Here is a 22024-nt window from a genome sequence, read left to right as displayed (position 1 = left end):
CCAGTCATGAAATCTGTTTATGTGCCTTTGGAGGGCCACCATCTGTTAGGATATCTAAGTTGTTTTTTTGTCACCAAGAACTGTTTGCTCCCCTTGGGGGTGACACTGCTCCCATTAAGACTGCATCGTCTGGGCCAGGCACAGTGGCTCATGCCTGTAATCCCAGCACTTTGGGAGGTCAAGGTGGCCAGATCACTTGAGGCCAGGAGTTTAAGACCAGCCTGGCCAACGTAGTGATATCCCGTCTCCACTAAAAGATACAAAAAAATTAGTTGGGTGTAGTGGCAGGCGCCTGTAATCCCAGTTTCTCTGGAGGCTGAGGCAGGAGAATCACTGGAACCTAGGAGGCAGAGGTTGCAGTGAGTCAAGACTGCACTACTGTACTCGTGAAACTCTGTCTCAAAACCAAAACCAAAACCAAAACCCAAAAAAAAACCACATAGGCCAGGCATGGTGGCTCATGCCTGTAATCCCAGCACTTTGTGAGGCCAAGGCAGGCAGATCACGAGGTCAGGAGTTCAAGACCAACCTGACCAATATGGTGAAACCCCATCTCTACTAAAAATACAAAAATTAACTGGGCGTGGTGATGCATGCCTGTAGTCCCAGCTACTCCGGAGGCTGAGGTAAGAGAATCACTTGAATCTGGGTGGCGGAGGTTGCAGTGAGCTGAGATTGTGCCACTGCACTCCAGCCTGGGTGACAGAGTGAGACTCCATATCAAAAAAAAAAAAAAAAAAATACACACACACACACACGCACACACACACACACATACACAGAGCATCATCTAAAGATATTCTGATTTTATTTTGATTTACATTTTTTTGGGTGGACTAAGAGACAATAGAATAAAGATCGTGGGTGAGGTGTCAATGGCCTAATTTGATTTCCTGCTTTCCTGCAGCATCCCAGAGAGCTGAACGCAGAGTCTAGGAATCAGCCCAGTGCACCCAGCAGCTGCATGTCAGAAGAGGCCCTTGGGCTGGGGCAGGAAGCCTCTTTAGTAACAAGAGGTGAGGAGGGAGCTGGAAGAGACAGATGTGCAGGAGGGGGGACAGATGTGCATGGCGGGGGACAGATGTGCATGGCATCCCCATGGCACCCCACACATGGGCACCTCCTGAGCAATGGGGATGCCAGGTGCTGTCACCTCAACATCAGGGTGGGCTGAAAATCCAGGAGCCAGGTTCGATGGCTCCCTTTCCTTCACCTGCCTCTCCCTAAGTCCTCTGGGTCCTTCCCTGCAGGCCATCTGGGCTCCCCGCTTTCCCCTCCTCACCTCCATGCCTCTACTATCCTAGCCCAGGTCCTCGCATCTCTCCTCAGGGCAACTCTCTCCTCCCTGGGGCTCTGGGGCAGTTCTTGCCTTAACCTTCCAGCCCCATCAGGTAGCCAAAGGCATCCAGGGGATGATAGATGGACAGTCAAATGGCTCCTTGCAAGCTTCTTCTCGCATTGGAGCTACACCCAAACTCCTACGGGCTGGAGGCCCTGGGACCTGCTCCTGCCCTCCCCCAGGCCCCTCCCTCCCTTTCCCTCACTCATATTCTCACAGTACAGACCTTTACATTCCTTGGGTGTGCCCCCCTCATTCCTACCCCAGGGCCTTTGCACTTGTGGGTCTCTGCCTGACCTGTGCACAGCCAGCTCCTTGCCATGCAGGCCCAGTTCAGCAGCTGGCTCCTCGGAGAGGCCTTGGCTGGCAGGTCCCATCTACAGCCTTGCTCCCCATCCCAGCCTGCCCCTCACTGCCCATCCCGTCCCTGTGCTCCACTCTCCCTGTGGTTCCTTCCGTGTTCTAACAGTTTCTTCTCCTCTCATCTGTTTTCGCCTTTACCGCCTATCTCCACCAGCAATGTGTAGTGCTTCAGGACAGGAACCATGACTGAGTGGCCCACTGTGGACCTCAACACCGGCCACATAGCTGATTGCAATACATGTCTCATGAATGACCAGGTGAATTGCTGTTTTCATCTGGCCTAAGATGGACTTTCCTAGCAAAACCTAACATTTCCTCTAAGGAGAAATCTGAGTGAACACACTTCTTTCTCTAAGTCCACATTTTTGTTGCTGATGATTTAGGAAAACAATTAAGAAGACTGCTCTGGTCCTAAAATCTTCCTTAGGGCTAGGCTTCAGCATCAAGTCAGAAAGTTTGTGTAGTGTTCATAGGTAAGCCAAATGGGATGGCTTTTCCCCAAACCCCTGGAAGAATTTTCCACCACTGTCAAAAACTGATTAATCCTTGACAGGGAGTTTTCAAATGTTGAAAGAGTTTTAAGGACAGCAACTCATGAGGCAATCTTTTTGCCTGTTCGGTTTTTCGTTTACTTGAAAGGCCTGAAGCGTTTTGAAACAGTAGCTGGAGGTGGGTGCTGTGGTTATGCCAGAGTTCTGGCTTTGGGGCCTGCTGATGTCAGGAGCAATGAGAGAGTCTGAGGGTGAGAGTGCTGAGGATGGATGGGTGGATGGATGAATGGATGGATGGAGAGATGAACGAATGGGTGGAGAAATGAATGGATGGATGGTAGGTGTGTGGATGGATGGATATATGGATGGATGAATGGATAGAGAGATGAATGGATGGAGGGAGAGACAAATGGATGGATGGAGAGATGAATGGATGGATGGTGGGTGAGTGAATAGGTGGGTGAATGGATGGATGGAGAGGTGAATGGATGAATGGAGAAATGAATGGTGGATGGTGGGTGGATAGATGAATGAATGGATAGAGAGATAAATGGATGGTGGGTAGGTGGATGGATGAACAGAGAGACAGAAAGATAAATGGATGGATGGAGAGATGAACGGATGGATGGTGGGTAGGTGGATAGATGGGTGGATGGATGAAAGGATAGAAAGATAAATGGATGGATGGAGAGATGAATGGATGGACGGTGGATGGGTGGATGGATGGATGAATGGATGAATGAAGAGATGAATGGATAGATGAATGGATGGGTAGAGATGAATGGATGGGTGGAGAGATGAATGGATGGATAGAGAGACAAATGGATGGTCGGAGAGATGAATGGATGAATGGATGGATAGTGGGTGGATGGATGTGTGGATGAATGAATGAATGATAGAGAGATGAATGGATGAATGGAGAAATGAATGGATGGATGGTAGGTGGTGGATGGATGGGTGGATGGATGGGTGGATGGTTGGGTGGATGGATGGATGGATGGATGGATGAATGGATGATGGATGGATGGATGGGTAGATGGGTGGGTGTGTGGATGGGTGGACAGAGGATGGATGGATGAATGGATGGGTAGGTGGCAGTGTGGATAGATGGATGAACAGATGGATGGGTGTATGGATGGGGGGGGGTGGATGGACACTAATCCAATCTAATAGATTGTGGATATACTGCTCTCCCCCTGTCATCCTATATTGACCAATTTCAGACTGAACACAATAAATGTGTCAACCCTGCCCAAATATACACCTTGAATTTGCAACACAGATTAGCTTCAGATTCCCTTATTTTTCACAGAAAACTTAAATCTTCACCGGGCTACTTATTTATAGAGACAAAAGTCTTCAGGCCTGGGCTGTCCCAAATTGATGGCACAGGACAGCCATACCTCCTGTCCCTTCTCCACCAGTTCTACCTCCCAGAGGCAATGGCGAGTGCGAAACACTGCTTGCAACCCCTGCCTGACTCTGGTTTGCTGGGCTGAGGCGCTGGCGTGCCCCGGGCAAGGCAGGCTCATGCACACAGCGACATGGAGAACGATTTTCTGCTGAAAACACAGAGCACATCAACAATTTTCTCTCCTCTCTGATGTGCTTTATGTGTGTAGAAAATTCCTGAAACCACTAGATCAGATAAGATCCATTGGTTTTGTCCTCCAGGGAGAGGCTGCTTCAAGCAGGCAGGGTGCGGCTGCTGGCCCCTCCTATCCCGGGGGCGCCAGCCCAGGCCCCCCCTCCAAGTCCCTTTTCTGACATGAACCTTAGCTGAATGCTTCACTTTGCTTTTAAGAAGCAGACACCAAGGCTGCACGGCTTTTCTTGTTTTAATCAGCCTACATTTTGGGAAAATGAAATCAGCTTCTCAACTTCAATAAGCATTACAACTCACGAAACCTCAAAGCCCAAATCAAACGTAACTCCATCGAAAACCACTTGACAGGGGCCCACACAGCACAGGTGCAGATGCATCTGTAGGCCGTCTCGGGCCTCTATGGAGTAAGCCAGTGCCATCAAGAGAGCTTCGAGGCCTTTTCCCCAGGATGGTACCAGGGAGGTCCCCGAGCCTTGGTACCTCACCAGCCCACACCTGTGCCAGATGCGACTTTCTGCCTGAGCAAAACAAAGCCCCACACAACCCAGGCCAGCTGGATGCTGGGGCCCCGGGGACGACGTCTCTCTCTGGGGCATGATTTTGAAGAGTCACTTTGAAGACAGAAGCCTGACTTTCAGCACCACTAGGGAAGTGGAAACAAGCAGCATTTTCTGCTGTCTTCTATAGCTAAGGGACAGTATGATTTCCAAGACGCAATTCCCCTCCCACGCATCTACTTCTCATTGGCTTTGCTTTTGGGCCTCGTCTCCCATGCCCTTGTTTCTCTGAGCTGAAGTCAGGTCTTTGAGCAGAGAGCTTTGGGGAGATGGCTTTTCCTCCTTGGGTCTCTAATATTCTGAGAAAGGAGTCTTCAGAATATTAGAAAAGTCTGCTGTTAGAAATTAACAGGAAGCATCAAGTATCGGAAACATGGTCAGGCCTCCTGCAGGACTGCTGTCAGCAGGAAAACACTGCCGGGCCGGGAGCCCAGGAGGGTTGACGGCACATGGGCTGTCTCCTCTGTCAGCTCCAGGGAACACCTGCTGTCAGCACCTGGGGGCCTCCTGACCCCACCTCTGGGTGCCGGAAGGGAGCTGGGAGCCAGGATCCTGGGAGACGAGTTTCCATTTCCCCAGGGCTCCTCTGCCGTCACTTCCCTTCCAAGCCAGGAGAAATCTTTTAACCAGAACCTGTGCGGTGCCTTATCCCCACCCCAGCTGCACCCCCAGCCTCCCCCAGCCTCCCAGGGCTGTTTTTTTTTTTTTCTGGCTGCCACACTCTAGCTCCTCACACGCACACATAAAGTGAAACAGAAGCTCTGTGACCCCATGGTCACGAGTGGATTCAAAGGGAGCCTCTCATTCCTCAAGGGTCACAGACATCGAGTCTGTGATAAGATTGGGGTTTCCAGCTGTTTTATTGGGCAGGACATTAAAACAACACCCCTGGCCTCCTCATAGCTCAGTGGGAGGGTTGTGAAGCCGCCCCCTGCAACTGCCTTTGCTCCTGCTCTGCTGGGTTCCTTACGGCAGTCAGAGGGGTCTTGGTAAATCAATTTATGCCGCACCACAACACTCTTTGGGTTTCAGAGTAAACCACCAAGTCCCTCCCATGGCCACATGCTCCTGAGTGACCTGGCCCTGACATTCTCTCAGTTCATTACTCTCACCCTCTCCCTGGCCATTTCTATTCAGCCACTCTGACCTCCAGGCTCTTCCTCCAAGACTCTCAGCATTTGCACTTACTGTTCCCTCTGCCTGGAGCACTCACTCCCTTGATATCGCCATGATTCTCTCTGCCACTGCATTCAGTTCTCTCAGAAGTGACCTTCTTGTCCACCTTATCTGAAACCAAACTTCAATGGCACCCCACATTCTCTGGTTCCCAGATTGTAACTAATGGTTACTTATCCCTGTCTTTGAACATAAACTCCATGAGAGCTGGACTATTCCATCTGTTCCCTGTTGTAGCCTCTGTACCCAGAACAGCACACCGGGGGTTGATATGGTTTGGCTGTGGCCCCACCCAAATATCATCTTGAATTGTAGTTCCCATAATCTCCATGTGTTGTGGGAGGAACCTGGTGGGGGCCGTTACCTCCATGCTGTTCTCGTGATAGTAAATTCTCATGAGATCTGATGGTTTTATAAGGGGCTTTCCCCTGCTTTGATTTGCACTTCTCCTTCCTGCCATCATGTGTAGGGCATGTTTGCGTCCCCTTCCACCATGATTGTAAGTTTCCTGAGGCCTCCCCAGACCTGCTGAACTGTGAGTCAATTAAACCTCTTAGTCTCAGGTATGTCTTTATTATCAGCATAAGGACAGACAAATACAGGGGTGCTTGACATGGAAATGCTTAGTGAATGCATGAATGGATGGATGGAGGGATAGATGGATGGATGGATGGATGGACGGACGGATGGATGGATGGATGGATGGATGACTAGATGGATGGTGGATGGATAACTGCCACCACAGCCTGCTATCATCCTCATTTCATGCACAGACAGTTTCACCTTCTCAAGTATGAAGGCCACAACTGAAGAATGAAGGACATCTCTTTCCAAGCAAGGGCTATTGCCAGCTTGCTCCAACATACACACTCTCCTTCATCCTTAAACTTGTCCTCAGAACAGCTGCACCCTACAGTGGCCCTGGGAGCCCACTCATTAGCAGCTAGACAATGTCTGGTCAGCAGTCCTGGAGCTGGCCCGGCAGACACAAGGCTCCCTGGCCATCGCCAAACTCTAAGAGTCCATTTGTGGAAGGTGCCTGAGCTCTCATCCTAAACACCCATCCACACAGGGTGCTCCAGCAATTCAACGACAAATTGAAATCCCTGAATATTCAATTAATGATGGAAATCTAAAATATTAATATATTCTAATTGAATATTCTCCACTAAATTATCTGAGCATTTGCAGCAATTTGATTTTACTTTCATTTCTTAAGGAACTTTCAGCTGCATAAATATAGCCATTAAAGCAATTCAAGAAAGGGAACATTTTCTGCTTGGATGAGGGGGCGGTAAACACAAAGGGCCTGCCCGTTCCTTTCACACGAGCGATTAAACCACACAACCCAGGGCAGTTGATTCCAAAATGATTGCTTTCTTCACATCCCTCTGGCTTCAGCAGGGACAATGTGAATCCCCGTGGGTCTCAGCGCGGTGTCTGGCTGCCAGGCGACTCACAGGCTGCAGCAGGACGATCGCATTCGTCTTGGGGTTGCGTCTTCAGAACCACGCTCAGGACAGTCATGGGGGTGGTGCACACGTGTAGCTGCCCCTCCCTACCTGGGGCCAGGAAGGAGGTGGGCCCTGAAGTGTAGCTGATGGACAAATCGAAGTGCCATACTGTCTTGCTGTGGAAGGAGATGCTGTTTGAACGAGAGGTCGAACTTTCTCAAGGGTCCTTGTTTCCTCTGAGGGCTGAGCCCCAGACCCCAAAGCCTCTCATTCACGTGTTCTTAGAGCAGTTCCTCCCATCCTGGAGGATTCTGTGTCTGTCTGGTGAACCAGGGAGGGTATTTCCACAGTCCACTTACGGGGGAGAAAACCCAGACTCAAGCTGGCTCCTGGGATACCTCCTGCCCCTGGTTTCTTCCCAGAGACTCGGTCTGAAGGTTCTTTTGGGGGAAAGAAACCTACCTCATTTTCCACTCACTCACAAGCTTCCTGGCTCTGACGGCTTAAAAATTCACTAGCACAGGTAGAGCTGGAGCATCAGGGGCCTCTGCCCTCCAAGAAAGTGGCTAAACTGGCCTCAAATCTCTCTTCAGATGGCTCCTAGAAAGGGAAGTGTCCTGAACTTTAGAGGGCCCTGCCCACCCGGGCAAGGTCTCCACACACCTGGGTGAGAGCCCTGCACACCTGGGTGGGGTCCCTGTCCACCTGGGTGAGAGCCCTGCACACCTGGGTGGGGTCCCTGTCCACCTGGGTGAGAGCCCTGCACACCTGGGTGGGGGCCCTGTCCACCTGGGTGGGGGCTCTGCAAACCTGGGTGGGGGCCCTGTCCACCTGGGTGAGAGCCCTGTACACCTGGTTGGGGGCCCTATCCACCTGGGTGAGGGCTCTGTGCACCTGGGTGGGGTGTGCAGTGTCCACCAGATGATCCCACCTGAGAGGCAGTGCTTAGTCCAGGGGTCACAAACCACAGCCCACAGGCCAAATCCAGCTCCTGCCTCTAGCAGGTCACCATCCACTCCTCCAGCAGGGATTTACTGGGGGATTCTCTGGGCCAGGCTGCATTCTTGGTGGCTAGGACACAGACAGGGGCAAGATCAGAGCTGCCCCGCCCTCAGGGAGCCCACAGTCCAGCAGGAGGAAGCTGATGATACGCGAAGCTGAGCTGCTGCAGGTGTGACCTTCCCCATGAGGAAATGCCATGTGGTGTGAGGAGATGGTGAGCACGGCTAGGGAAAGGGCCAGGGCTGTGTGTGAGTAGGGTGGGGGTCCTATCATGGCAGAGAAGTCATCGGAGGAGAGACCTGATGAATGGAGGTGGTGAGCCTTAGAGCCACGTGATGGGCACAGAGCCAGGGAGAAGTGTCCTGACCCCATCTTTGGGGAGCAGGAGCAAGCCCCCAGTGCCTAAGCCTCACCACAGCTTCGACCTCAAGTGAGCCTGGGGAATGGCCAGTGTGGCTCAGGTTTAGATGGCCCCTCTGCTCCAGGGTTAGGAGGGCAGTGAGCTGGAGGCCAGGAAGGAGGAGGCCAGGGTCCAGCCTGCACTCGTCCATAGCCAGGAAGGGGATGGGATGTGGGAAATTTGCACCACCCAGAGTTGCAAGGCCTCTGCACACTAGTGTCCGACGGGACCCGGGGCACAGGACATCTGAAGGCCTGGAGAACTGTCCCGAGGAACTGGGCTTACATTTATCTCGGGGGCACAGGACATCTGAGGGCCTGGAGAACTGTCCTGAGGAACTGGGCTCACATTTCTCTTGGGGGCACAGGACGTCTGAGGGCCTGGAGAACTGTCCCGAGGAACTGGGCTTACATTTATCTCATGTATCAGAGGAAATGAAGGGAGGGAGACCTTGATGTTACTTTAGCTCTATTTAATGTTTTTGTCTAGAAAACATGTGCATATTAAGGAAAGGTTGTGGGCAAAAATCATACAGAATGTGCCTTTGGAGTATTTACAGTTTAAACCATCGACCCTAGAAATGTACATTAGTGTGTTCAGATAGAATGTTGGGTAATGAATTTGGAAGAAGCCTTCAGAATCATTGATGCCTTGCATTTGTTTTCACAGATGGGCACATCCAAAACTCACTTATTTGTGCTAATAAACTGGACAATCTGGTGACTAACAGTTTTATTTTATGTATATATGAAGAAATTCTTTTTTTTTTTGAAACAAAGTCTCACTCTATTACCCAGACTGGAGTATAGCAGCGTGATCTCGGCTCACTGCAACCTCCACCTCCAGGGTTCAAGCGATTCTCCTGCCTCAGCCTCCTGAGTAGCTGGGATTACAGGCATGTGCCACCACGCCCAGTTAATTTTTTGTATTTTTAGTAGAGATGGGGTTTCACCATGTTGGTGAGGCTGGTCTTGAACTCTTAGCCTCAAGTGATATGGCCACCTTGGCCTCCCAAAGTGCTGGGATTACAGGTGTGAGCCACTGCACCTGGCCTTAAAGAAATTCATTCTTATTAACTTTACTAACGACAATACTCCTCTCAACTTCATAAGCATCAGAGTTTACCTAAAGTTAATATTGGGCCACTTAACCAGCAACATCAGAACCTCAAAACAGCCTCGCTCCATTTACCCCATCTGTCCTTTGTCCAACTGTTGTCTTATTTAGTTTTTCTCCTACTGTTGTCATATTTATTACATCAACATACATTATAAACTCTCTAATACAATGTTGTACTTTTGCTTTAAATAGTCAGCTTTTTAAAAGAAATTAAAAGAAAAGTGATAATCTTTTATATTAGTCCATAAATTTATCTCTTCCTGAGCCCTCCATTCTTTCTTGGAGGTGTGGATTTCCAACTGGTGTCATTTGTTTCTGGCCTAAGGAACATCATCCTTTATCACTCCCGCTGAGTCTGCTGGTGATGAATTCCCTCAGTTTGTTTGTCAGGAATGTCTTTATTTCACCTTCATTTTTATTTTTGTTTTTTGAGGCAGAGTCCCACTCTGTCGCCCAGGCTGCAGTGCAGTGGTGTGATCTCGGCTCACTGCAACCTCCGTCTCCCAGATGCAAGCAATTGTCCTGCCTCAGCCTCTTGAGTAGCTGGGATTACAGGCACTTACCACCATGCCTGGCTAATTTTTGTATTTTTAGTAGAATTTCACCATGTTGGGCAGGCTGGTCTTGAACTCTGACCTCAGGTCATCTGCCTGCCTTGGCCTCCCAAAGTGCTGGGATTACAGGCGCGAGTCACTGCGCCCAGGCTCACCTTCATTTTTGAAGGACATTTTTTCTGGATATAGAACTCTTGGTTGGTAGCTTCTTTTCAGTAATTTAAAGATGTGCTGTTGGCGTGTGACTGCAGGGATTCTGAGGACAAGCCCCCATTCTGACTGCTGCCCCGGACATATTTTGCATCTTTTTCTCTACTTTAGAGGCTTTTTCTTTATTTTTGCATTTCAGCAGTTTGACTACGATCAAGGAATGGCGTTCTTTGTATTTCTCCTACCTAGGGTTCACTGGGTTTCTTGAATCTATAAGTTTGTTTCACTACTACATGTGGGAAAGTCTCAATCATTATTTCTTCGAGGATTTTTTTCTGATCCTCTCTCTTCTCCTTCTGTTATTGCCATCATACAGATGTCAGGCCACTGGCCACTGCCCCACTGAAGCTCTGTGTGCTTCACTTCTCCTCCTTCTTCAGGCTGGATAATTGTATTGATCCATCTTCAAATGCACCGACCCTTTCTTCTGCCTCAGCAATTCACTTGTGAACCCATCCAGTGAGTTTTCCGTTAGAGACACGGTACTTTTCAGTTTTATCATTTCCATTTGGTTATAGTTTTAGAGTATCATTTTTTTTTCTGCTGTGATTCCCCATCTATTCATCCATTCATCTATTCTGACCCTTGAAGATATTATAAAGCAATATGTTAAAGGCCTTGCTGCTAGCTCCAATGTCTGGGTGATCTCAGGGTTCCTGGGTTCCTTTCTCTGGGTAGTTTTTTTCTTGACTGTGGATCACATTTTCTCTCTCTCTTTTTGACATGTCTAATAAGTTTTGTGTGTATACTGATCACTGTGAATGCAAACCTGTAGAGACCCTGGTTCTGTTATCTTTCTCTGAGGGTGTTTATTTTTTGTTACAGCAGGGAGTTCACTTGGCTGGACGCAAATCTCAATGTGTTTCCCTTGGAATCTCTGCTTAGTTTTCTCAGTCTGCTGACTGTTGCTTTTACTGGGTGCTTCGGCGCCTCTCTGGGCATGCACAGTTCCGGGGCAGCCAAGGATCTGGGCAGAGCTTACATGTGTATTTGGGAGTCCCTATCTGTGGCTGTGTATTTTCTAGAATGTATCTCCTCACATTCCAGCTGCTTTGTCAGCTCTAAACTCCACTGTACAACTCCTGTGACCAGCATGCCTGTGGCTTCCTGCATGAGACCACTCACCCTTTGATGCAAGGACTGGGATGGTGCCCTCGGAGGGAAGCCACCGGCACACACGTCTCACCCAGGGCTGTTTTCTCCCTTCAAGGGCAGAGGCCCCAACAGATTCTGCCTACTGTCTATCTCCCCCAAGTAACTTCAAAGAGCTTAAACATTTTCCCCTAGAATTTATAGTTACTATTGATAGGAGTGTTAGAATGAAATAAACCACACCACCATTACTAAAAGACCGTCCAATTTATTATTGCCAGGTACTGTATCCCTAACATAACAATCTTCCTAATTACCATGAAGGGCTGACTAGCAGAGATGGGCACGAGGGCTGTGTCTGTCATTCTCACTTAATGAGTGTTTAATGACATCTGTGCTCCTCAAGGAGCTTTAGGTTTAGTGGGGGATGCAGACAATAATTACCAACAAAACAGTGTCAAAAACTCTGCCACAGCAGCAGGCAAAGTGGGTGCCCTGGCCCCATGGGAAGGCCTCTGATGGGTCCTGAAAAGTGGGGAGTTCTCAGGGCAGGTAGGAAGTAGCCGGGTTGAGGGGACTGTTGGGTGCACCGGGAAAACCCTCCAGGCTGAGGGGAGAGCTTGTGCACAGGACTGCAGGTGACCAAGGCTACGAGCCAATCTGGAAGCTACGAGCCACCAGCATAGCTGGAGCTTGCCGTGCCAAGGGGTGGTGCGAGCTCATGAAACCTGCCGGGCAAGGTGAGGATTCAGGCCATCTCCCAAGGACAGTGGGAACCACACAGCCACATCCGTGCTTTGGAAAGGTCACCCTGCTTCCATGAGACAATGAATGACTACCACGTGAGTCATTCGTACACGCCTGGATGTTGTAGAGTATCAGAAATGGGTTCTTAGGTGGACTCTGTGCTAATTATACTGCCAAGTTACCCAGCAAACATTCTGTGAAGATAACGTGGGTCTAAAATTCAGCTGGCTCCACCACACGTGCTCACACATCCAATCAACTTTTATGGGCCCTGCCACAGACCAGAGAGGTGTCTCCGGTGCCTTGGCTGTGCATTTCGGGATGCGGACCCAGCTCGGGGCATCACTCATTTGCTCAAGCAGTCCAGAGCCTGTGCAGGGCAGGCAGGCGCCCTTTCACCTCCACGCCCCCAAAGACCCAGCCCATCTCTGTTCACATGGAATGGCATAAGTATTTGTGGTTGGATGTGAAGCAATGGGGTGTATGTGCACAAATGGCAACCAAATTTATCCAGAAGAGGGAAGTGGGAAGGAAACGTTGCACTTCAATCCGCTTAAGCTCATTTGAGTTGTTCGGTGTCAGGGGCTGACCTGAGCAATGCTTTGTGACCCACCCATGGCTGCGCACCTGTGATCGTGCTTCTCTGGAAACGGGCTCCTGCGTGTCTCCTCCAAGGGGCCTAAGCACCTCATAGACCCTGCGACTGTGGCGCGACCTCCCTCCAGAGCCTTGTCTTCAGAGCTCTTTTCCTGACTTGCTCTCTGGCAGGGGCCCCGAAGACTGGTTTGCGTGACTTCTTGTCTTCTAAAATATAGACTGCCAAAATGAAAGGATTCACACCCAAGAGCTTTACGTTCCTCCCCATCACCTCAAGCTGATTCGCTGATTCCTACCGTTGCCCTGGACAGCCTCTCAAGGTAACACAGTGTGAATTGGTATCAGACTCAGCCAAGCAATAGATCCTCTTCTTAAAAGTTTCATTTTATCCTCACTCTGAATCTCACCAGGAGTCAAGCTTGAGGTGTACGCTAGCCAAGCAAGCGGCGTTTTAAAACCTTTCACGAATGTGCCTGTGTAGGTGCCGGCCCTACAAGGGCCGTGGGACCAGGTGTGAACTTCACACAGAATGTGGATTGCTTGGTGGTTCCTGAAGGCCACAGAACTCTATATCCTCTCTCCCCTGAATCCCCAGTGCCTGCATGGTGCTTGGCACCGTAGCCACTGCCCAAACTGTCCAGTCCAGAGCCAGAATTCTGGACCAGGGAGGGTGTCCTGCTAACCTTTTAAATGGTGCTCCCTCTTGCCGTTTTCCCCAGTTCCCCTGGGGACATAAAGAAAAGTCCCTACCCAAGTTTCTGGAAAATCAGTTCGGTGCCTGTGAGCGGCTTCCTCCCCCTTCTGCTTGAGAAGAAGGGACAGCCTGGGGTTTCCAGTGTTCCCTCCGCGGTGTGGCTACACCTCCTCACTCACCACTCACTCCAGACTATGGTCTGATTCCAGTGGCAGAATCACCAGGCGTGGCTCCCTGCTTTGCCACGGATACCCCTGGCTCCACAGCCCCACCGATTAGAGCCACCCCTTTACTTTTGAGGGCTTTCCTCTCTACAAGCAGGTTACCTATTTCTCCCTGCGTGGTGCCGCTAGTGCTTAGGAAGAGACGTGATATTCCTTCCAAGGAAAAAGCCTGTAATTAACAGACTTTTTTTGGGGAAGAGTATTCTGCCTCCTCCTCTCCTGCTCGTTTTTTCATTTAACATATTTTATCAGAATGAAATGCCTTAATGAGCGCAGAATTGCAGCTGATCCCAGCTGAACCTCAAGCGCTCTGTGCTCAGCTTGCCGCTCCCCATCAGGCTGTATTCACCACTGTCTCTGCGACTGGGGCTTCTTCCAGGAGCTGCCTCCCCTCCAACACTGCCAGGAAGCTCATCAGCTTCCTATAGATGGAAACGGGGACAGGAAAGCACCCCCCAAACCACTGCCTGTGCTAGATAAGAATTTAATGGAAGATAGAGGAGAGGGTTGAGGGAAGGGGGTGGCAAACAGGAACATGAACATGTAGGAATGTATATGTGTGTGAAGCAGGGTGGTGTGTGCATGTGTCTATAGTATGCACGTGTGTGCACATGTGGCTGTGTGTGTACAGTATGCATGTGTGTGCATGTGTGTATAGTATGCACATGTGTGCACATGTGGATGTGTGTGTATAGCATGCATGTGTGTGCATGTGTATAGTATGCATGCATGTGCACATGTGGATGTGTGTGTATAGTATGCACGTGTGTGCACATGTGGATGTGTGTGTGTATGCACTGAGTTCTTACGTAATGACCTGGAGTCCATTTGGAAAAGACAAATCTACAGAAGCCACAATAGAAATTCCATTTTCCATTCACGAAAAGTCTCTCTTCCCTGGGCATCAAGCTCGGTTTGGATGCCACCCCCCCGCCTTCCTTCGGATGGAAGCTGAAGGGGACGCCCCTGTGTAAGCCACATCGATACTTGGAGGGACTCCGAAAGCCAGGACAGGCAGTGCTAACATTTCTGCCAAATTCCAGCTGCTGGGCCAGTTTGCAGGGTGAGCTGATGGGCGCCCAGCACAACAGTCACCGCTGAGATCACGTCTATCACTCACTCACTCACTCACTCATTCCCTCAACAAATATAGTGCCCACTGCATGCCAAGGACTGTTTACAACACTCAGGGATATGGCCAAGATCCTTGCCTTTAGGAAGCCTCCTCTTAGAGGAGAAGTAAGTAGGTGAATAATAATGAAAATACAGCCAGATCACACCAAGCACTATGGCGAACTGAAGCGGGGCAGAGGGTAAAGAATGACCTGGTTGGCGAATTACATCTGAACTGCTCGCCCAGGGCTCCAGTGGCCGGGGGCTCCTTGGGACAGGGGGTTCATCAGGGAGGAAAGGACACAGGCTGATCTCATCTTTAGAAACCCACTTTGGCAGAGACCAGCCATTCGCCAGCCATATTTCCCTCTCCTTCAGATCATGGAGTTGGACTTGTTCCCCATGTCCCTTGCAATTAGACGTGGCCATGTGACTGGGCTTTGTCCAGCGGCATGTAGGCACTATTGACGTATGCCACTTGTAAGCCTCGCCAGTCCCGAGACGCTCACCCCGGGTGGCTGAATGGCTGCGGCACAAGCCACCCTGGCCCTGCCCACCAACCTTCACAGTGAGCAAGAAATCGACTTTGGTTGGGTTCAGTTTCTGAAATGCCGCAGTGCAGGTAGTCAGCCCTAACACATACCCACCTCACTGCCTCCTTCTGCTCACCGCCTGTTCTGCAGTGACGCTCTGGGCGTGGAGGTGACCTTGCCTGCAGGGGCTGCTGGACGAGTCAGGGGGTGTGAGGAGCAGATGACAAAGTGGTTTCAAACCACAGCAATACCACAGACCCCAGAACAAGAGAAGCCGCCACTTCCTGAGTCGGAGATGCTGGGGGCAGTTTCCTGGAAGCACAGAATTTGCAGCTTTTCTCATTCTGACACCCAAAGCCAACTTCACAATTCTTCCCTGCATATTTCTAGTTTAGAAAGGTCAGCAGCAGAGAGTCCTCAGGAGGCTGCACCTGCACGGCCTGGAGAGCTCCCAGTGCCGGCTGCTCTCTAGGCCACATTTTCCAAGTTCGTGTTAATCAGGAGGGGCAAATTTCCCTCCTGCAAACTGGAAAACCCCGTTCCCCATCAGGGCATTCAGATGTGGAGTAAGCTGGGCTCTCGTGGTGATGTCTTCAGGAGAAACATCCTCATCAACAGGACAACTGGACCCATCCTCACCCGAGCCCTCTGCTGGTCTGGGAGGATTCGCTCCTTTCATGGACCCTGTCCCAGCCCAGACTTCCTCAGCCACTGACGCTGCAGGGGGTCAGCCAGGCAGGAAGTGTAGGGGGTCTTTCTCTCCACTGTCCATCCGGAGACGGCGCGCGGGGCCACACGCAGCAGCTTGGGGACCCTCCTGGGACAGGGGCTGTGCCTACGTGGCCTCGCTCTTTTGTGTTCCCTTTAACAAGCCTGTCTGCGGAGCAGAGCTGAGGAAGAAAGTCCCGCCTTTCAGTCCTAGATCATCAGGCTGAGAAACTCCAAGAGCCAGGGCAGCAGAATATCCCAGCTGTGCTCAGATAACAGAGATAACAGCCAGACGCTGCGGGTACCCCCTCCGTGGGGTGTAAGCAGATGAGGGCCCTCACATTCACTGCTCACTCACTCCACAAATAATGTGCCTACCCTGTGCCGGTGAGGGTGGCTTGGGCAGCCCTTTCTGGAGTTTGGGAAAAGTGATTGGCAGTTGTCAAATCATGGCCCATGGGCCAACCCAGGCCCTGTTTTTGTTTTTGTAAATAAAGTTTTATTGGAACACGGCCTGTTTTTGTAAATAAAGTTTTATTGCAACACGGCCAACCTGTTAGTTGACACATTGCCTGAGGCTGATTTCACACCACAGCGACAGAAGCTGTACGGCCACAACACCTTTCCCACCTGGCCCTTCACAGAAAAGGTTTGCTGACCCCAGAGTAAGATCGAAGACTGTTTACAAGGGGCAATGTGGGGGCGGCAGAAGCACAAGGCATTACAGAAGCCTGCAGAGCACAACAGAAACCCACTCCCTCTCTCGGGGGCCTTCAATCCTGACGACCTTCAAAGAGGAATCTCTGGTTGGTCCTCACGCCTCCAGCACACCCTGAAGCCCCTGCCCCACTGGCCTGGGAAACAAATCAAGGGCAGCCTCTGTTCTCTCACCTTATGCTTTTCTCTACAGTCAGCTTCTAGCCTGACAAACGATCCCAGTGATCAAACTGTGGTTTGGTATACAATCTCCTTCGGGGATGAACAGTGTGGCGATTCCTCAAAGGCCGAGAGGCAGAACTCCCATTTGACCCACAATCCCATTGCTGAGTATACACCCAAAGGAATAGAAGTCATTCTCTTACAAAGACACATGCGTGTGTATGTTCACTGCAGCACTATTCACAACAGCAAAGACATGGACTCAACCCAAATGCCCATCAATGGTAGACCGGATAAAGCAAATGTGGCACATACACACCATGGAATGCTATATGCGCCATAGAAAGGAATGAGATCATGTCCTTTGCAGGGACATACAGATGGAGTTGGAAGCCATCATCCTCAGCAAACTAAAGTGGGAACAGAAAACCAAATAACACGTGTTCTTACTTCTAAGTGGGAGCTGAATGATGTGAACACAAGGACACAGGGAGGGGAACAACCCACACTGGGGCCTGTGGGAGGGAAGGGGCAGAAGGAGAGTACCAGGAAGAATAGCTAAAGGATGCTGGGCTTAATACCTAGGTGATGGATTGACAGGGGCAGCAAACCACCATGGCACACGTTTACCTAGGTAACCAACCTGCATATCCTATACATGTGCCCCCAAACTTAAAATAAAAGTTGAAAAAAAATTAAATCACTTTGAGAAGAATTTTAAGTCAACGCTAACACAAGCAATGGCCGGAGGCAGCAAATCCCAGCCCTGAGGATGGCGAGGTGGGTGCAGCATGGGGGCCACGGCACTGCCATTGGCATCGTCTCTGGCGTCCGTGGTGGGCGGGAGGTTGCCCAGTGGGTCCAGGAAATGTGGGCCTGGGAAGCTCCCCCAGGATGGGGTTCCAACTCCTGGTGGCTTCCTTCAAGCTCTGAACTGCATTTCACAGGAAAATCTCCAGCCCAGCCTGGCCCTCAAGGGGTATGGGTGGCCAAGGACAGTTGAACCCCGAAAGGGGAGGATGCAGCAGAGGCTGGGTGCTGAGGTGGGAGGGCCGGCTCTGTGCAGAGAGGGCAGGTGATTTGTTTGCAATCAGGTGATACCTTGGCTGGGGTATGGAGGCACACTGCATTCACTCACACCAGAGTTTCTGCTATAAATAACCAGTCATTTTGACTGCTCCCTGGCGGGGTCCCCTGGTGGCCAAGGTTAGGGATACAAAGAATTGGGGGGACCATGCCTGGTGGCTGCTTTCTTCCTCCCATCTCCGCATTCTAAACGCACAGCCCAGCCTTCTGCATTGAAAGGAACGAGAAAACACTAAACAGCACGAAGACTGAGAATGGCCCCTTAAGCACACTCTGGGGACCACCCTCATTTCCAAAGGGTGGGTGAGGCTTTTCCACAACGGTTGGGAATTATTTAATGGAATTCTCACCATCCTTTTATCAAATTATTGCTCAGATTAGGCTGCAATTTTCTTCAAAGGGAAGCAGAAATTGCTCGTTGATAGCCGTGATTATAGAGACACAAATTTGTAAAATAAATTCTTTCTGCGGTAAAAGCAATCTCCGGTGGCCTTGGGAACTCGGGGACCAAGACCTTGCAGACGGGCCATGGCACGGCCCACGCTGGCCTCGACGCAGTGATCGTCATGGCAGACACGCCACCATCCCATCATCCGGGATCTTAGTCATCCATGGAAACAAATGTGATCAGACCAAAGAAAGGGGTCAGAGGTCAAAGGCCACGATCCACACCCCTGCCCACTGCTTCCACACACATAGTAGCCATTTGAAAGTAACCAAGAGAGAAATCACTCCTGCCTCACAAAGTCCCATCCACCTAGGACGCAGCTTCCCCGTCTAAATTTTTCATTGCCCTGTGTAAGGCTAATCTCATTACAGAAAGGTTGTGAAATCGCGACCTTCTTAGACACCAAATGCAGAACCGCCCCTGGCTTTGGGATGCCGGGAGAAGAGCCTCACGCTAACGCCGAGACCCCCGTGCCAACGGGAGGGGTCTGCACTCACCCTCACGAGCTGCTGCGGGAAGGGCCCGCGCGAGTTCTCCGGCACGTTGATGGGCGGGATGACCCAGTCCCGTTTGCGCCGCCTCAGCCCGTCGGCGTTCTGGTGCCGGGGCCACGGCAGCAGGGTGTCCTTCGGAGGCGGAGAGGGGTCCAGAGCCACGATCTTCTTTCCCTTCTGTGGCTTTATTTGGAAAAGGGAGAGAAGAAGCAAAGAAGTCCAGTTAGGTTTTGCACAGAGGAAAACGGTGTTTGCTAAGATGATCTGTACTGCCCGAGACTGAGAGGGAAGGCGGGTAACCCTGGGACAAGGAGCTAAGTGGGCAAAGGAGTTAAGCGGGAAGGCGGGTAACCCTGGGACAAGGAGCTAAGTGGGAAGGGCGGGATAACACTGGAAAAGGAACTGTTAGGGAAAAAAATCAAGTAAGACCCCCATCAATATGATGAGACAGATTACAAAATTAAATGTGGGAAAAAGAAACCATAAAAAAAGAAGAAAATATAGTTGACAATGTCACCAATAGTGTAGACAGGGCTTTTTACGCCCACCCAAAACAATGCAAGAGATGACAAAAGAAAAGACTAATATGTTTTCCCACAAAACTCCTGTTCATGAAAACAGACCCAAGAGGCAATTGACACATTTGGAAAACATGATTTACAACAGTTTGACATGAGGTTCATAGTCACTACATAAAGCACTCTTAGAAAGCAGGAAGAAAATAAAATGGAATCTTGTTTCCGAACAAGAAAAGGACATGAATAGATAATTCACAGCAAAACAAATATAAATGATCAATAAACTTATGACAACTGTCCACATCTCCCAGTAATCAAATAATGCATATCAAAGTAATACATCCTTTTTACCTGTCAGATTGACAAGGCTGAGCGAAATGAATCTGCAACACTGGGGGTGTGCAGTGAGTCAGTGGGTGGAGGCTGATGGCTGAGGGTGTGGGATTTGGCCTTAGACCCATATCTGTGTGGATGTGTCGAAGCTCATGTGACGTGGGGACCAAGTCCCTTCATCTCTCACAATCCTGGGATCTTCTCTTACGGAAGGGAGATGGTAGCAATGGCCCTGAGTTTAGGCACTGCTATGGGAATGACATCAGATGACAATGAGAAAATGCCCAGCCCATGCTTAGCACAGGGCTCAGGCTGTCAGGACGGACACTGACGCAGCTCCTGCTGCTGGGGTCCCGCGGTCACTCAGCACAGCCCTCTGCCTCCCGGTGGCCAGTGACTATCAAGAGCCTCAAAAAGGAAGGTCCCTTTTGACCCAATAACTACACAGCTGGAAATCTGTCCCCAGGAAACTCTAGGTGGACCAAAGTCCTTGTAGACAGATGTTTACTGGGGATGTTTTTGAACAAGTAAAAATACCAGAGCACAAATCTGAATGTCTGTCAGTGGATTCCAAATGCATTACACTGTGTTCATGTCTTGGAATATTATAGCCATTAAAAGTTACTCTTTTAAGACTGACATGAAGAAATGTCCATAAAATATTAGTAAGTGGAGAAATAGCACCAAAGCATACGTACAGCATCAACCGCAACTGCATTTTTTCTTCACTTTTTCTTTTTTCTTTCTTATTTTTTTTTGAGATGGAGTCTCACTGGGTCACCCAGGCTGGAGTGCAGTGGCACGATCTTGGCTCACTGCAACCTCTGCCTCCCGGGTTTAAGTGACTCTCCTGCCTCAGCCTCTCGAGTAGCTGGGATTACAGGAGCCAGCCACCACATCTGGCTAATTTTTGTATTTTTAATAGGGATGGGGTTTTGCCACGTTGGCCATGCCGGTCTCAAACTCCAGACCTCCGGTAATCCGCCCGTGCTGGCCTTCCGAAGTGCTGTGGGATTACAGGCGTGAGCCACCACGCCCAGCTTCAACTGCGTTTTTTTAAAGGATAGAAAAAGAAGCTGGGTGCGGTGGCTCACACCTGTAATCCCAGCACTTTGGGAGGCCGAGGCAGCCAGATCACCCGAGGTCAGGAGTTCAAGACCAGCCTGGCCAACGTGGTGAAACCGCATCTCTACTAAAAATATAAAATTAGCCAGGTGTGGTGGTGTGTGCCTGTAATCCCAGTTACCTGGGAGGCTGACACAGGAGAATCACTTGAACACGGGAGGCGGAGGTTGCAGGGAGCTGAGATTGTGCCATTGCATTCCAGCCTAGGGAAAAAAAAGCAAAACTCTGTCTCAAAAAAAAAAAAAAAAAAAAAAAAAGAAAAGAAAAAAAAGTAAGAAAATACATGAAAATGCACACACTGGTTTTCTCTGGTCACCACGGAGTTCTGTTATTGTATTTTACTTCCTTCCTTTTACCTTTCTGTGTTTTCTAAATGTGACAGTGCACGTGACTCCCATGGCTGACAGTGCCAACAGAACTTCACGCATACATGTGGCGTCCATGCGTCTGCCGCGTCGGGTCCAGTGCAGGTTGCCCACATGGCATGCCTTGCCACAGTCTTCGTGGCTGATGCTCATTTCATCTGAACTGCAGAGGCACTAGGATATGATAGTTCACACAGCAGAGAATGGACCTTGCACCAGGGCAGCCCAAGGCAGGGAGGACAAAGCTGGCTGGGAGGTATCTGACCACAGGCTGCCCCGCGGGGGTCCCCACCACTGTTTGCCTCAATTAATAAAACCCAGGAGGCTTCCATGGGGGCACTCCCAGCCTTCCTTAGAAAGCAGCCATGTGAGGTGCAAACATGGAGACCCAGGGGCCTCGACTCCAGCCCCTCATGATGACAAGGGGCGAGGGCTTTTCTAGGCTCCTCAGGGGACTTTGAAGAACTTCAAGGACAGTCCTAATTGCACATTCTCCCCGGAACCCAGAGCACAGACAACTGGACTCCATGGTTTCCTCGCCCAGACCAGTAGCCGCTGCCTCACAGGTACTGAATGTCCGATGAGCATGAGAGCAGGACTCTGCATCTGGCCCTTCCACTGAAGATATCTCACCTGTCCTCCAAGACCAAGCCCCAGACAGATGGCACCTCCCTGGGAGCCTGGTCTTTACCTTGTGGATACAACAATTTAGGTTAATAAGCTCTAAGCTTTGATGAGAAAGACCAGATTAATCCCACTGCTCAAAGTGGCTTGAAATAACGCCAACATAGCCAACA

The 22024-nt window shown here is 50.2% G+C and overlaps 1 protein-coding gene across 2 annotated transcripts in view; it reads right to left on the bottom strand.

Annotated features, from left to right (window-relative positions):
- Nucleotides 1-22024, bottom strand: part of CDH4 (cadherin 4) — a 687747-nt gene that overhangs the window by 144914 nt on the left and 520809 nt on the right. For both annotated transcript variants that reach the window (XM_005569504.5, XM_065523362.2), the window contains one exon: nt 18890-19069. In XM_005569504.5, the coding sequence (XP_005569561.3) occupies nt 18890-19069 (180 nt within the window). The remainder of the gene's footprint in view (nt 1-18889; nt 19070-22024) is intronic.

This window comes from Macaca fascicularis, chromosome 10 (genome assembly GCF_037993035.2).
Source record: "Macaca fascicularis isolate 582-1 chromosome 10, T2T-MFA8v1.1".
Classification (NCBI taxonomy): domain Eukaryota; kingdom Metazoa; phylum Chordata; class Mammalia; order Primates; family Cercopithecidae; genus Macaca; species Macaca fascicularis.
The sequence above is the reverse complement of the archived record's forward strand: the minus strand, read 5'-3'. Positions and strand labels throughout refer to the sequence as shown.